This window comes from Rhineura floridana, chromosome 13 (genome assembly GCF_030035675.1).
Source record: "Rhineura floridana isolate rRhiFlo1 chromosome 13, rRhiFlo1.hap2, whole genome shotgun sequence".
Lineage (NCBI taxonomy): Eukaryota > Metazoa > Chordata > Lepidosauria > Squamata > Rhineuridae > Rhineura > Rhineura floridana.
In genome coordinates, this window is record NC_084492.1 from 27115594 (window position 1) to 27133153 (window position 17560).

A 17560-nucleotide genomic window follows, 5' to 3' on the forward strand; every position below is an offset into this window, starting at 1 on the left:
TAGAACTTAGTTGGAAACAACATTTTAGGCTTTTAAAATGTACATCAAAATTCCTAATTTGACCTCTGATTAAAAAGCCAAAGTACTATTTTTTTAAAAAAAGAACAACTTTCTGAGCAGAAATTGCTCTAAACTAGATTTACATACAAATTATGTATTCCCTTTGTTCTGAAGCTCAGTGAAACAACTGGCAATTAGAACTATTAAGAATGTTAACATATTTCATCTATCTTTTTATAAGCAACTTTAATTTAAATGTTTCTCATGAATATCAGCATTTATAGGCACTTTAATAGATAAATCGTTTTATAAATACATGTCTTAAGTTTGTAGAAAATGCTTCTCTAATATAGCAGCACAATAAATTCATTTGTTAAACCACTAAAAAATCATTGTGTGCTCTGTCTCTCTCTCTCTCTCTCTCTCACACACACACACACACACACACACGTGTGGATGAATGTCAAATATTTAGCATAGGGAAAAAGGAACCTCACCAAAATCAGCAAAAACCGACTGTCCAACAACTTTAACATCTTTGGGTTTCATCTTTGTATATGTAACGCTGGAAAAATTTCCTTCCTGTCAGGAGATAAATACAAAAGTAAAAATATTAATTGAATCAATCTATAGACAACTATGTGAGTGTAAAGAAAAACCCAACATAAAACACAAGGCAAAAAGTATAACTTGATACTTTCAGAAACCAACATACTTCAGTCTTATTTTATTTATTTTAGGAATCTATATTCCACCCTTCAATAAAATTCTGGTGCATGCATTTATTTGGATTTTCAAGACTCATGATCTGCAAAGCATTACAATTTTGTTTTACCTGTTAAAATGTTGGGGAAACATCTATCTGGAAAACTGTTGCAGTGCAATCAAACAACGCATTTTTAGTAAGTTATCAACTTCTTCATAGTGGAAACAATGCACTGGAAACATATTATGTTATCTGTATTCATTTTCTCAACTACTACAACCATTTTATCAAGGGTAGTGGTGGGAGAACTCTGCAAACACTATAGTGAAACAACCTCCTCTTGAAACAACCACCTCTTGAATTTCTTCATTAACATCTCCCTCCATCCTCCTTCAAATAATCACTGCAGTGATATCTGCAGTGATCAGAAAAAGATACCATGTGTAGATGCTTCTGAAAGGTTACATCAGTAGTAGCATGGAATAGTTAGATGAGTTACCTGGAACTACATTATATATACCTTGCTACGTCCTTTGGTAAAAGAGTGCATTCTCTGTGGCAAGGACAGGGCATAATGCAGTGCTCCTAGATGCAAACTTGGCTTAAGGCTGGGAAATTGTTTGGGTCAGAGACGATTACTTAAAAGCATGTAATGAGGGTTAAGATTCCCACTACTTGCATCTGGAGAAAGATTTTGAACCTTGGTTATGGCAAATCAAATAAAAGTTCATTGTTAAATATGCAATCAACATGTGGCACATTACAAAATAAAACTTCGACCACATTGCAGTTGGAATGTTTCTTGTACAAACCACATTGTTTGGGCTTTTCACAATTCTTATTCATTATATTAGGGTCTTCTGAGCAGATGTGGTTTCTGGTAATCTTTAATCATTGACGGGTTTGGGTGATCATAGCAGGAGTCTTTTGCTTGCACAAGTAGCCACTTCAAAGTGAGCTGTGATTAAACCAGGAAGACTCTAATTAACCATTGTTTCCCATTTTGTCTGAATCAGAAAAATAATACTTACCAGCTTTGGAAAAAATCACAATCTTAAACCAACTTCAAAGTGTGGTGCAAGATCTTGGCTTGCTCCAAAGCTGCTAACCATAGTTTCCTAGTACAGACAAAATGGAAAACTATGGTTAATTAGAGACTTCCTGTTTTAACTGTGCTTCTCACAAAAGGAGAAGCAAGGAAGCTTTGTGCACTGGCAAAAAGCTTGCACATGTTCATGGCTTAATAATCCAAGATATGATCATCTGTATTAGGCCATTGTATATCAAGTTAGTTCCAATTTTGAACACTTTTATTCAACACACCTGAATCATTAATGTGAACAATCCATTATAATAATGATTGTTTGAGTAGCTTTGAAAACGCTTTGGATTTTAAACTGCAGTCTCCAATTAATACAGAGTGTGTTTTCATGTACTTGCTAGTCATGTGGAAATTATTAGAACTGAAAAACTGAACTGTCTTTTAAACACGGTTGAACGCTTGAAACACTTCATATTCACTGAGGACACAGTTATGTTAGATATTTTAAAAATTGAAACACAAGATACTACTGTTTTCAGAGAACAGGGAATATGAAACACATGTCCTTCAGTCAAATAATCACATCCAGGGCTTTTGTGTGTGCGTGTGATAGTACTCACTGGTACAGAGAACCATCACTTGCACAACTTTCTACCAGGGCCAGATTATCCATTAGGCTTAGTAGGCTGAAGCCTAGGGGCCCGGACCTCTTGGGGGCCTGCGATCCGCGGAAGCAGGACAGGAGCCGCGGATTGCAGGACAAGAGCTACACATGCGCATTGCTGCCATCAACCAAGATGGCGGCAGAGGCTTCAGCCCCTTAGGGAAACCTCGGCTGCCATCTTGATTGATGGCAAACCTGCGTGCGCAGTGCGTGCAGCAGCAAAAAAGGCAGAAAGGTAGGTGAAGCGGGGGGGATGGGATGGGACGGCGGGCTGCTCAGAATCTGCCTAGGGGCCCTCCTCAGATTAATCTGGCCCTGCTTTCTACTAGAGATCATAATTAGAGTTGACTTGCTTCCTCTTGACATTTAATTCCTTTTGTGACCAGAAATGGCAAGAATTATACTGGCTCTGTGGTTAGCCATTCACCCTAGGCTAGCAACCTAGGCTAGGTGATTTTCTCTGTTCTGCAACACACCAAACTGTACTGGAATAATTCCTTTGGAATTAAACAGCTAGGAAGAAATCAACCAAATCATCTCTTGCCATTTGTCCAATGAAAAAGAAAATTCAGCCATATTTAAACGTATATAAAAGCCTACAGGAACAAGGAATGAGTACTCTGTTTAAATGTTTTTTCTTTGTAAGCCATCATGCTGACAAATTAAATGACAGTAATCTCATACAACAGATGACATCACTACAGGAGTCCTGTTAACATACACATTAGGGCAGACTGATTGGTTTAATTGGCAGCCATGCTACAATCCTGCAGAGGGAGGAATGCTGTGTAAAACATTACTCCAAGCAATATTCGAAGTTTGAATGTACTGAAGTTATATTTACTATAATGACAACTCTTTATCCTTGAAATCATTATAAACAGACAACCTTTTTGTTTAACAGGCTCTGAGCATGTATTTACTCTTGCTTTATTTTTATGTCTATCCTAAAACATTTATACTGTTAGCCTCTTTACCTGATTTTTCCTTATTTCAAACTGAATTTCGTTGGAATATGGTAATGTTGTAAGAAACAAATCTGTAAAGATAAAAAGGACAGTCAACAGAAGACCAATAATTGCCTTATTTATGCTTTCTTGGTTATTTAATTCCATGCAGGTACCATTAGTCCTAAATATAAAGAATTTACATATGCATATCTAGTATGATCAGTGCTTTTTTTTTTTTTTTTTGGTAAAAAGTAAGATACTGGTACTCATATCTTGATAAAGGTGCCAGTACAAAATGGCTGCCATAGGCAGAAAAGAAGGAGGTGCTGGTATTCCATACTGGTGAGTATTGCCACAACCCCCCCGCCCTGCATATAACGGTTCTCAAAATACATTCTCTAGAGAGGGGAACCTGTGGCTCTTCAAATATTGCTGGGCTACAACTTGCATCATTCCTGCCCATTGGTCATGTTGGCTATGGGTGTTGGAATTCAACGTCTCGAGGGTCAGAGTCTATCTCTGCTCTAGATCATTTTTAGTCATCACACAGATTCTTTTTAGAGTCCTGAGGCTCTCAACTTTCACTGAAACTCTCTCTCTCTCTCTCTCTCTCTCTCTCTCTCCAAGCCAGTTCACATGCAATGCCAAACCACAGATTGGCCATCTTTGTGTTTGTGTACTGCAAGTCACTTGCTTCTGGTTTCAGTGTTTTGCCAAGAGATTCAAGATGACAAACATTTTTTTCTTGTTCTCTCTACCAAAATTGGCATTGGATTCCAATTCTGATTTGTAAGGTAAACACAGACCACAGTTTGCCAATTCAGATGCAACAGCAAACTATGATTAGCTCAAAAGTGGAAGTCAGGGAAGGAACTGGGAGTGCCCAGAATGAGGAGCGGGATGTGGGTACAGCACACGCAAGCTAAAGGCTTAGAGCTGGTGGCCAAAGAATAGCATTGTTGTTACATCTGAATCACCCATTGTCTACTTACAAAATAAGATCTTGCTCTGTCAGACTAAAGGTTCATCTAGCTTTGGGAAGGTTATAAAGCAGGGAAAAATGGGATGGGCTCTCTCCGTTTTTGTTCCCAGCATCTAATATCCAGAGTTGTATTGTTTATGAGCAGCGCACTTCCTTTTAGCTATCTTGGCTAATCGTTGTAGATAGCTCTATCGTCTATGAATTCATCTAATCCTTTTCCTAAAGTTCTCTAAGCTAATGGCCATCAGACTACTCTTGGTAGTAAATTGTGTTCCTTATGCATTTTGTGCTTTTGCAGGTAAATAGTTGGAAATACGTTTCCTAAAATCCAAAGTAAATCCCCCTACCTAAACTCTATAGAAATTAAATATGACTTGTTCAAAAGCACCAAATTCTACTTATTTCAATGAGTCTACCACCAAAGCATTTGGAATGGAAATTTAAAAGCCAGATACATCTTATTTAACAGGCTGTACTTTGTGATCTAAACTGAATTCTAGGATTTCTTTCTGACTGAATAGTAATAATAATAACAAAAATACACTTAAGAATGTAAATATATTTTTGCAAGTAACATATTCTGAAAATGTAAAACTTCTACTGACTTTCCATTAGGTGGCTAATGCTTATATGTTTGATGGCCAATTCAAATTCTGAAACTCAAAGATACTTTGGAAAAACAACAAGTGGTGACAAGCTGATCAACCCGTTTCCAACTGATTAAAACAAGGTGCTGTTTACCCATAAAAGCATTGCAGAAGCTTTATCTGCTATGTTAGCATAACAGTATAATGTTCAAATAACCGCTTAAGTGGGAGGTGAAATATATTCTAGGTGTGCTCTATGTTTTTAATTGACCATGCCCACCTTGCCTTAAATGAAGTGGTTTAAACATAGCAGCCTGAAAACATGCATCTTGGGCAGGCTAAATTTGTTTTTTCCAACAGCTAGAGTCATTCCTGAAGGAGCAACATATTGTAATCAGTCTGACTGCAAAGTTCTACACTTAGGAAAAAGAAACCAAATGCACAGTTATAAGATGGGGGATACTTGGCTCAGCAATATGACATGTGAGAAGGATCTTGGAATTGTTGTTGATAACAAGCTGAATATGAGCCAACAGTGTGATGTGGCTGCAAAAAAGGCAAATGCTATGTTAGGCTGCATTAACAGAAGTATAGTTTCCAAATCATGTGAAGTATTAGTTCCCCTCTATTCAGCACTGGTTAGGCCTCATCTTGAATACTGCGTCCAGTTCTAGTCTCCGCACTTCAAGAAGGATGCAGACAGACTGGAACAGGTTCAGAGGAGGGCAACAAGAATGATGAGGGGACTGGAAACAAAGCCCTATGAGGAGAGACTGAAACAACTAGGCATGTTTAGCCTGCAGAAGAGAAGACTGAGGGGAGATATGATAGCACTCTTCAAATACATGAAAGGTTGTCACATAGAGGAGGGCCGAGATCTCTTCTCAATCATCCCAAAGTGCAGGACACGGAATAATGGGCTCAAGTTGCAGGAAGCCAGATTTCAACAGGACATCAGGAAAAACTTCCTAACTGTTAGAGCCATATGACAATGGAATCAATTACCTAGAGAGGTAGTGGGCTCTCCGACACTGGAGGGAGGCAGCTGGACAGCCATCTGTCGGGAATGCTTTGATTTGGATTCCTGCATTGAGCAGGGGGTTGGACTTGATGGCCTTATAGGCCCCTTCCAACTCTACTATTCTATGATTCTATGATCTTACATCAAAGTTCAGTTTCAGATTCAACCGTTAATGCACCCAAAATAGAAATAGAACAAAAACTCCAATTTGAAACACAAAAGGCCGTCTTCACCATCATACTGACCAATAAAAAGGCTTTGAAATTAATAAAAATAAATTTGACACAGGTTTCTAGGATGAATAATGAGAGAAATAAAATTTTCTAGATTAGATTCTCTGTAGAAACAATAGTAACACAGGAATGAAGCAAAGTAAGAACACCAACAAACATACAAAAATGTAATTCTCCATCTTTGGAGATGGCAGGTATTGCCATCACTCCCCATATGCTCAGAGGCACATGTTACCAAATTCTTCCAAGCTACACAGCAAGTGGATTGGACTGTGAAAGACCAACTCAAATTGCGTTTGCATTTTGACAAATTTGCAGGGCAATCCAATATCTCAGAGAGGAGGCCAGGTCTCCTGCTCCCCTGGTGCATTCACTATAGCTGCCCTATTTCCCTGTTTTTTAAAGTTTGATAGAAATATCTGTGGGCCATAGGTATGTTCTTAAACTGCAAGGTTTTTGCCTATTAGTGAATATATCTTCTTAAATAAAACATGTTTGTTTTAAAGAATGTGTATATGAAAAACTCACTAAGTGATAGGACCAGAATAATAATGCCTATTTCCAAAACAAAATGGAGACTGGATTTGTTTTTCTTAAAACCAGCCAACAATACAATGGCTGTGGTGTCACGCAGCTTAGCAATAAAACAAAGCATGTGTTTAGCTATTTGGTGTGGGTGGAATAAATATGTGGATTTGTAAAAAAACAAAACCAAGCTACAAAGAACTAACACAAAGACGATAATTTAAATGTCTAAAAGGTTTACTAAGTTAAAAAGGTGCTTATAGAGAGATGCTGTGTTCTGTCTGCTGTAATGCGTTTTGTCCGTTTTTTTTGCTTTTAGGATGAGATTGGTTTGCTCTGTTATGCTTTCTGAAAAAAGGGGGAAGAGGAGAAAGAGAATAAGGGAGTTTTCAGATGTGGCTGCCTAAAACGTATAGCAGAAATCACATAACTGATGCTAGCTTACGGAAAAAACTATGACAGAAACCTAGAACCATGCTAGTATTGCACAGCAATCTTGAAGCAGGTAGTATCCATCTTGAATTTCAGACCCACTTTAGGTCACAAGCAAAGAGATTAGACTAGAGTAACATGCTACTTGTATTTCTGCTATTAAACTGAAAGCCACCAATGATAATGTGTTTTAATTACCCACTCAAGTGAAGGAAGGAGCAAGGAGGGAGTGCTTGGTTGCATGCATCAGCACACAGACCAAGCACATTACGGCTTCACCAACTAGCCTCATGACTTAGTGCAGGGGTAACCAAGGTGGTGCCCTCTAGATGTTGCTGGACTACAACTTTTATCACCCCAGAAGATCAATCATGCTGGGCAGGGATGGGAGCAGAAGTCCAACAATATCTGGAAGAGATCAGTTTGGCTACCCATGGTTTAGCATTACATATGAATGCTGCTACTGTCTAGCTTCAAACCATCAAGTTTATTTATTTATGAATTTATAAACCACTTTATAAATCACAGAATATCTGAGTGGTGTACAGAAATAGTTCAAGGCTGCACCATGAACATCAGCATTGTCCACTGGGTCATCTGGTGAAATATTAACATTTTAAAAGTATACTTTCCTTCAAAAGTATTAAATTAAATAAAAATAAAGCAAGAAGAAAGTCTAAGATCACAAAATATTTTGCTGGGAACAAGGACTACTGGTGATTCTAGATTTCTAAAGCAAAACTTTAAACAAATGTTTCAAAACTCAATTGATTTATGACAAGAAGTGTTAAATATTGCACTGAGAAGAGACTGTATTGGGAATAACTAACTGCTCATCTGTGAATAGGATTGACTATGTCTACATTTTAACCCTGGAATTTCATTTAAACATACAGGTATTAAAATTTCCTCTCTACAGATAAATTGTTTCCAATTATGCAAATCAACTGGAATTCATCCTTTGGGATTTTCACATTTAATGCAAGCAATAAGCACAGGAAACACCACTTATTGTGGGCACAAAGTCTGCAGTATTGCCATGAGCAGTCGAAGAAACGGCACTCCACATCAGCAGGCTTTTGAAACTCATTATGTTTATGTTCAACACTTCATACGCTAAACATTATTGTAAGAAAACCAATTAATTTCTCATTTGCATTCAGCATCTGATTCTCATAAAAAACAACTTTACCAGGGGAAAAATCCAAACATAACCATGTTGCAAAAACATTAGCCCCCTGCATGTAATTTGAAATGTAGATCTGCAAATATAGTTGCAAGCTCATAATATGTTTTGGTAACAAATTATAAGCTTTTAAAAAGTCTACCTTACTTATTTAAAATCATTTTACTGTGGCTTTTAATAATGTATTTTCAAGATAGTCTAAATATATATATATTAAAAATACAAGAAGAAAGCAATAGTAAACAAATAAAACAGCTTCAATTTCCACATCAACAGATCTTATCAACAATGGCTACTAAAAACCAATTTAAAGAGTAATTAAAACCACTAACAGCCCAGGAAAACAAATTCACATTTATCCACTTCCTAAAAGACATCTACTTTGGTGCTAGGCAAACTGACAAGAGGAGGGAGCTCCACAACTGAGATGTCACCACAGGAAAGACCCTATTTCTGCTAATCAGTTCCACCTTTTCCATCTCACGTGGTCAGGGTGCCAGCTGAGCCTCTGGCAAAGATTTTAATAACTGGACAGGTACACGGAATGAGAGTGCTAGTTTGCATGTAATGCTAAAACCATTGTTTAGCGCTATGTGGACAAGCCCCAGTGAGCTGCGCAAGGCATCAGGATCGCATGCTCCTACCTCCTTTCATCCCATGAGACCATGAAAAGGGCTTCAGCTGAGTTTACTTTCAGTTTCAAAAATTCTTGGTTTAGTGTTATGTGTGAGCCAGGAATACTGGTTTAAAAACAAACAATGTGTTAGGGGCAATGTGTTAAGATGAACTGGGCAAGTCAGGTTTTCTAAATATTTTTGCTCCAAGAGGTTGAAAAGTCCTGGAACAACTATAAAATCTCTACAGTACTCTCAACCAGAGAGTTTGGGAAACAGGGACAGTAATTCCCTATACCTCAAGGCTAGAGAAGTCTTCGGAAGATACAAACTTTAATAATGGCACAACCATTCATTGATAGAGAAGGCTCCTTGCCTCAGACTCAGTGAAAGAGAGCCTGTAGATGGACAGTTTGTCATTGAAATGACAAATAAAGACTGAATATTGTTATACCACCATAAAGTGAAAAAATACCCAAACGGATCCGTGCTCATGATGATAAACATGTGGGAGATGCAGAGCCTGCAAAGCACGAGTATTCACCTGGAGTTACAATGTGTGAGAAAATGTTAACTACAGTACATGGGCCCCTGTTCTTGCTAAATTGTTTACTGAGATTAATCTGACTGATCTAATTCTTCCTGGTTGGAAACTATCTATAGTTTATTCTGTTTTCAAAAAGGGTAACCCTTCTCTTCCTCAGAATTACAGACCGATTAGTCTGCTGGATATCTCTTCTAAAATACATGCTTCCTTTTTACTTAACAAGCTACAGGAGTGGGTCTCTTCCAATTCTATTTTGTGTGAAGAGCAAGCTGGAACTCTTACTCCACCATCGTTCATTGCTGTATTTTGTTCCATCTTATTGAGAAAACCTTGAAAAACAATTCAAGACTCTATACAGTTTTTATTGACCTCTCATCAGCTTTTGACTCAATTGACAGAAACCGCTTGTGGTCCAAACTGCATGCTCTTGATATAGATCTTAGGCTGTTGGTGCTGCTCCAAAGTTTGCATCTAGATACCATGGCTAAAATCAGAGTTGGTAGGACTGGCCTTTTATCTGACCCTGTCCCAAGTAAGAAGGGAGTCAAACAGGGATGTGCTCTGGCCCCCCTCCTTTTTAGCCTTTATATAAATGATCTGGTCCAACTGCTTGGGAATTTGGATGCATGTCCTCCAGCTATAGGAAATAGGAAGGTCAGTATTCTTCTTACATGCAGATGACATGGTTATATTATCCTTAACAAGGGGGAGGGGCTGAACAAGCAGATGGATTTGTTGGCTAAATATTGTCCGCAGGAACAGCTCGTTATCAACTTCTCAAAAACTAAAGTGGTTGAATTTGGTAAGAGATCTCCTATATTCAATTGGTCAGGTTTTAATAATTCTATCCAACAGACTAAATCATTTTGCTATTTAGGAATCCATTTTGCAGCAAACTCCTTTTGGAAGGTTCACATGGACGCTACTGCTGCTAAAGCAAGACGTCTTGCTGGTGCTATTCTGAAATTCTTTTACACCAAGGGTGGGAAATTGGTTGTTCCAGCCCTAAAAGATTTTTAGGCAAAGGTTGTCCCTTCTATGTTATACGGTATAGGGCCTTGGGGTCTTAGCCACTCACTAATTTGTGAGTTGGAGAAGGTTCAAAGCTCTTTTTTAAAGAAGGTTTTGGGGCTACCTGTTGGTACTCCTGCTGCGCATGTTCGTGCAGAAGTGGGTTGGCCTACAGACCAGGCCAGAATACAGGTTCGTCTCCTAAATTTTCACAACAGAATATTAGCTTTGCCACCCTCCCTATGGTCTCCATAGCTTATGGCTCCCCCTTCAATACCCAAAAGAGAGTTGCTGCTTTACAAACACTTGTTAGAGAATTTGATACACAGCTGACTGTCTAAAAAGTAAAGGTAAAGGTGTCCCCACACTTATAGTGCGAGTCGTTTCCGACTCTTAGGGTGACGTCTTGTGACGTTTACAAGGCAGACTGTATATATGGGGTGGGTTTGCCAGTTCCTTCCCCGGCCTTTCTTTACCCCCCAGCGTATGCCGGGTACTCATTTTACCGACCACGGATGGATGGAAGGCTGAGCGGACCTCGACCCCTTTTACCGGAGATTTGGCTTCCTCCTTTCGTTGGAATCGAACTCCAGCTGTGAGCAGAGCTTCGGCCGCGTTACCGCCGCTTACCATTCTGCGCCACGGAGGATCTATAGTTACTGTCTAAAGTACAGTTAAAGCTGTTTGTGTACAGGAGAGCTTCTTTAGCTGATATGCTAACTATCCACTCTTTAAGATTCTCCAGACTGTATCCATGCTTTAAAACAGACCATCAGAAAGCTAATTACTTAGAGGTAATTACTTTAGCTCCATGCAGGATCACTTTTACTGAGTTAAGGTTTAATGTCACGACCTCTGCCTTTCTCGATGGTTGTTATAAAAAACTTCCCTTAGAACACCGGTTTTGTAAAACAGCTATAGAGGATGTCGTTCATTATGTCACCCAGTGTCCTTTATATTTATTTATTTATTTAAAATGTTTCTATCCCGCCCTTTTACCCTATAATAGGGAACTCAGGGCGGCTTACAAAAATAAAATCAAACACGTACATAATAAAATTGTAAAGAGTAAAATCACAAAAACATTAAAATAAATTAAAATACATAAAATACAATTAAAATACATAAAATGCAATACACACACACACACATACATATATAAAGATCCTTGTGAGAAATATTTGTCTGAATTTAGTCGTAGGAAAAATTTTGTGTCACCAAGTGAGTTTGTGTGTTTTTTGTTATCGGACAAAGAAATATATATCTCATTGTGTGTTTCCTTATTTGCCCTGGCAGCCAGGAATTTAAGAGCTAAATTTGTGTCTCAGTTTTGAAAATGATTATGGTATGGCATGGCATGGCGTGGCAAACTATAGTACATTCTGGAACATACAGAATTCAGGCAGCTCAGGACACAAGGAAACACTGCGGAAAAAGCAGATGTACGAAGACTCAGACTTCCATTTTTGGTGATGCTCAGAGAGACTCAGACCCTCTGAGAGAAATCTTACCAGAAAACTTGCTGAGGCAGCAAGAGCCAGCCTCACAGACAGGTTCCACAGAAGCCAAGAAGACTGGTCCCGAGAGAGTTATCAACTGAGACCACAGATGTGGATACCACTGCCTACCACTGATAAGTGGAGAAGAGGTCAAAGAGAATCCTGAGAAGAAAATCCTGACAAGTAGAAGGCTAAACAGCAAATGCCATCCCAAATGGTTAGTTAAACAAGCCAGCTTCTGCTTGGAAGGCCTTCCCCTTAAAGGCTGCATATAAGCAAGCAGATAAATGACAACATATCCTGTAACTGTCTTCAAGGCAGCTTAAAAACGGCAATAAAAAAAAAAGAATTGCAGGAATGAATAATAATTAAAAACAAGAAGTCCTAAAAGCAATGTCGAGCAAAACAAACAAACAATCAAATCAAAACAAGAGAGCAGTACAGACACCAATGAAACAATTAAAACCCATGTTTAAAGTTTTAAAAATGGGCTCCTTTTGAGAGGAAGGGTGGGATATAAATGCAATAAATGCAATAAATAATAAAGGTAATATTAATGTCTATTAAGACCTTGCCCTGGTGTCCAAAAGACAGTATTGATGGCGCTAGCCAAATGTCCCTGTGGAATCCCATAGCCAAGCTGCAGCTGGGGCATCGAAGAGACAAGATGAATACCCAGCAGAGATGAAAATGTTGTTAATAACATTACTATTAAATGTATTTATCACTCCCCCTTCCCCAGGAGGTCCCAGGGCAGGTTACAACAATTTAAACTTCAGTATTAAAAACCATTAAAACAAATTACAGTCACAGGAATAGGATGGGTCCTGGAAACACACATCTCAGATGTCAAAGGCCAGAGTAAAGAAGTGAATCTTCAGCACTCATTGAAAACTAGATAGTGAAGGTGCCAGATGCACCTCTGTGGGGAGAGAATTCCACAAATTAGGGGCTGCCACAGAGAATGCCCTCTCCTGCCCCCCCAACTTCTGAGGGCAGCAGAACTACCAAGAGGATTGCAAGAATTTATGAAGAAATGTAGTTAGTTAGTTATCTCTTCCAATTCAAATGGGATCTGGCCCCAGAGTATTTTTAATTTGTATCTAGCAGCTTGTATTGCCAAGTTATTGGGCCGCATACTTAAATTCAGGTTTTAGATAGTCTTGTAATGAACAGGATACTAGGAGCAGGTTTGTGAACTGTTGGTCAACTAGCAGATTTATTGCTAGAAGGAAAGGAACTGAGGTAATAAACAAAGCAGTTCCTCTGCTCGCTTATGGAGGGGTGTTACAAGCATTACAAATAGCAAGACAGAGAAAAACGGCTGCGGTCTCTTTCCCTGAAATGTCTTCACCTGCTCCTCAAAAACCTGTTATACAAAGCATTCAACATCTTGAGCAAACAGCCTCTAGCACACTGGGTTATTCTTTTTCGCAATACCTACACGGTACAGGATGTTTAAAGAGAGAAACACACATTGAGATTTACAGTGACTGCTGTTGAGCAAAATGTTTGCAGACAGCCACTTAATTCTCTTCCCAGCACTCACTATTTCCATTTATTCTAACAGAGGGTATCTTGTGTGACATTTATGTGCTTATTTTCCTTCATTACAGCTGATTTAACTGAACTCAGTGAATTCTATATGTGCACATCATATCTCCAGAAAACACATTTTGCACATAAGGAACCTATGAAGGAAAAAATCCAAACAAGTAGTTAGTTGGGTAATTTCCACCCAAATACAAAAATGCTCATTTTAAGATGCTGCCTTATTCTTCCCCACCAAAGTTTCTGCCCCTTCACAGCTGTGTCACCTGAACCTTGACTCCACATGCCAATAACTTACAAGATCACACAGCTTCCTGGAAGCGCTCCTAACACACGTCTTCACAGGGTTTCTTCTAGCAAGAAGAAAGAGGCTGGGTTGTACTTATGACATAAATGCACAGTTCATTCCATGCTCCTGAATACAGCACACCAGTTTTGTACACATCTCATTCTTCTTCATCACCCCCATCACCACACTATTACCTCTCAAAATAATGTTGCTCAGCAAATGCTGATACAAGAGAAATAAAACGATCAAATATGACAATCATGCAAAACGCAACTTTGCAATTTTTACAGCCTTAGGTCTTGTAACTTGGATTGCAAGGACTTCTTGCTATCCAGTGGGATTTCTGACTTCTTCCATTGAGTGATGGGCCCCACCCATGTCATTTCACGAACTACATTAGTTCAAAGAACAGTTTTAATATGTGGCAAGAAGCAATGGTGTTTCATCAACACAAATCCAAAGACCCCTTGGGGCACAGTGCCAGTGGAGTTATCACAAAATAAAAGACTATTTCCATGTCCCAGTAAGATAAAGGAAGCAGAACAGAACTGCAGAGTGCAACTGAATAGTAGTTTTTCTCTCCTGCAATAAGCATGGAGTTTTCAGACCAAGAAGGGGTCAATTGAACAGATAAAACGATGCTGAGGAAACACATGTAGCCTTCCAGAGGTATATTCAACAATTCTAACTCCTCAGCTTGGTAAATTAAAATTAAATCCAGCCATAAAAGGGCTGCTTATCTGCAGGAATTAATTTTTTCCTCTTTAGACATCCATTGCTCAGCTTAGATTTTCTTGCTTGTTTTTTTATGAAACACACTGTAACGGCCACTATCTACAATCTGGCACACAACACAATCCAAACCCAAGATCCACCACAGTTTGGATTCAGTGGAACTTGGGCCTTCCTGGCTGAGCCAGGGTTCAGTGGGGCTCTGCCGGCATAAGTCCCTCACCCCAGCTGACCTGTAGATACAGTGGTGTTAGTCCCTCACCCTGGCCCTTCTGGGTCTCAACCAGCAGCGCTTAAGCTGCCACAATTTACATTGGCCTAAGCCCAAAAAAGGCATCCTGGCGGCAGGATGGGTCAAGGTGGTGTACATCTGTTTCAAACCCTGTTCAGCCCAGTCATGTGATCTAGGACACAATCCTCACAACACGGGCCCACACTCACCTGCTGGCTCAGCTGGCAGTAGCCCCTCCCAGAGGCTTCTGAACTGAGTTTGGAATATGGGTAAGTTACAGTGACCTAAATTATACCAGCTTCCTATAGCTAGGATTCCTCAGCAACTGACTAGACTCAGTTTGAATAGCTTCCTTCACATAAAACTAAGTTGCATTTACACCACTGCAATCTGTATGGTGTCCATATTTTATATTACAAGTACTTTTGTACCCAAGAAAATATGGCAGAAACTCTGTATTTAGTATTTATCTTATTTTCAATCCCATAGCTAAACATCCTGTGAATTTGTTCAGCAATGCATGGAAATACATTAAGAGGTCAATGCTATTAATTCTGCTGATAAAGAGGCTTTCGAGATCAGGAATAATTCTTGAAACAACAAACCTGTTTTTGTAACAACAATAAAATTCCCTGTAATGCAAAGAGCATCTGAGATAACATTATCTCATTGAGATAGATTAGATCAATGTTATTTTTGCTCTGGTTGATGTACTTATTTTCAAGACCAAGAGAACCCATATCCAGTTACCAAACAGGGTCTAGTCCACACAATCAATTCCTGGCTTAATAAGCCAGGATATGCATGAGCTACATGCAGATATAGAAGTCTTTTCCAGCCACTTCACTCCTCCTTTTATGCAAGCAGCTGAACAAGCCAGAATTTAGCTTGTTGATAGCATATTTCACTTAAGTGCAACCCTAGAAACTATGGTTAATGGCTTACAAACAAGCCAGGGTATAAATTTTAAACTATGGACTTAATATCCTAGCTTGTTAACCCACAGTTTCTCAGTTCTCACAAATTTGCCCATGCAGTTCTAAATTTAAACATGATGACTCTTCAGCGCTAGATAACTGCTATGTGTTGTGTCCAACTAAGTCCTACTCATGTCCATTAACTTCAGTCAGTCCACTCTTAGCAGGACTAGCATTGGATACCACCCTATATCTTATCTTACTATATAATATTTTTGTAAGGTGTCACACTGTAGTCATGTGATAGTCTAAGTGCAGGGACATGGTGGTGGCAGCCAAGGATGGCGACCAAGCAAAGAGGGAGGGTGGGCAGAGAGGCGAGAGCAGGCGGACAGCGGGAAAGCAAACGGGCAGTGGCAGCGAGGGAGGGAGGAAAGTGAATGGGCAGGGAGGCATAACTGGGCAGAAAGTAGGAGAATGAGTGGTTCTTTGCTGCTGCAGCAGCTGAGGCCAACAACCAAGTGAGAAGGGAAGGAGGAGAGCAGGTGGGCAAGTGGGGAGGTGAGACCGGGCAGTGAGTAGGAGAATGAGTGGTGTTTTGCTGCCACTGCTGAGGCCAACAACTGAGCAAGGAGGGAGGAAGGATGGTGAACGGACAGGCGAGCATGGAGGTGAGGCTGGGCAAAGAGTGGAAGAATGGGTGGTGGTTTGCTGCTTCCGCCAAGGACGAGGCCGCAATGGAGGGAGAGAAAAAAGAGGGCAGATGGGTGGGGAGGCAACACTGGCTGAACAGCAGGAGAATGAGCAGTGGCCTGGTCAAACTGCAGAGTGACAGGCCAGGGCAGCCTTCCTCCGTGGCTCACTTGGGGGAGAGAGGTGTCTTGGTCTGGAGGGATGCCTTGACAACCTGGTGGAGGGGGGCTGACGCGCAAAGCACACAGAAGCAGAACCCCTAGTATTATATAATTCAATATTATGTGCTTTGTTTCTAAGATGTTTTTAGTGATTTGTTGTTTGTTTGCCACGCTGGGCTTCTTCTAGGAGTAAGGGTGGGATATCAATTTGATAAATAAATAAATATTATTAGTAATAATAATTTCAACTTTTTTTAAAAAAAATTAATTGTTGGAAGCTTTCATTATTATTTATATAGCATTACTATGTACACCACACTTCACAAAGAATCAAAGAACAGGTCCATACAGTAAAAATAAGATGCAAAGGAGTCAGAGGAAGGGGAAAGAAATAGTGGCAGAGATTAAACAGGGGAATAAAAGCCAATTATTTAAGATTAATGTACTAAGGCTTAGGCTGTAACTTTCCTTGTGGGCTTATACATAGGGAACAAATGGACACAAATTAAAATAGGTAAGGTCCAGAACATGGAAAACAATTTTCAGTACCTCCAAGTGTTTTGGCACAGCAAGTTTAAAACAAAACAAAACCAACAACCAGGAGATAACCTCGTCACAAAATCCACATTATAAGCTGATTTTTAAACTTTACTACACAACAGACACAAGCCCGAAGTCCCTTTGGGTACATGAAACTAATTGCATGGTTCATTGGATCTCGGCTAGGCAACAACACCAAGTTCCATCAAGGAGGGGGTAGTACACTGGCAGTTGGAAAATGGAATAGGATGAAACTAAATTGGGATAATGATGCTCATACTAGAGAGGATTTCCTTCCCCTCCTTTCAGACACACTTTAAAGCAGTTAAGCTGTTTATCATGATATAACTGTCAAAAATAGTTCAGCTGGCTTGACTAGTTTGGCTACATCTGTTGCAAAAAACAAACAGTATGTTCTTTACATCCAGGGTATAAAACTTTCCCAT

The 17560-nt window shown here is 39.5% G+C and overlaps 1 protein-coding gene across 1 annotated transcript in view; it reads right to left on the bottom strand.

Moving 5' to 3' along the window:
* Nucleotides 1–17560, bottom strand: part of ITFG1 (integrin alpha FG-GAP repeat containing 1) — a 138299-nt gene that overhangs the window by 105371 nt on the left and 15368 nt on the right. Inside the window, exons 7-8 of the mRNA XM_061594577.1 lie at nucleotides 3390–3451; nucleotides 498–582 (exon numbers count right to left, since the gene is read on the bottom strand). Coding sequence (XP_061450561.1) covers nucleotides 498–582; nucleotides 3390–3451 — 147 coding nt within the window. The remainder of the gene's footprint in view (nucleotides 1–497; nucleotides 583–3389; nucleotides 3452–17560) is intronic.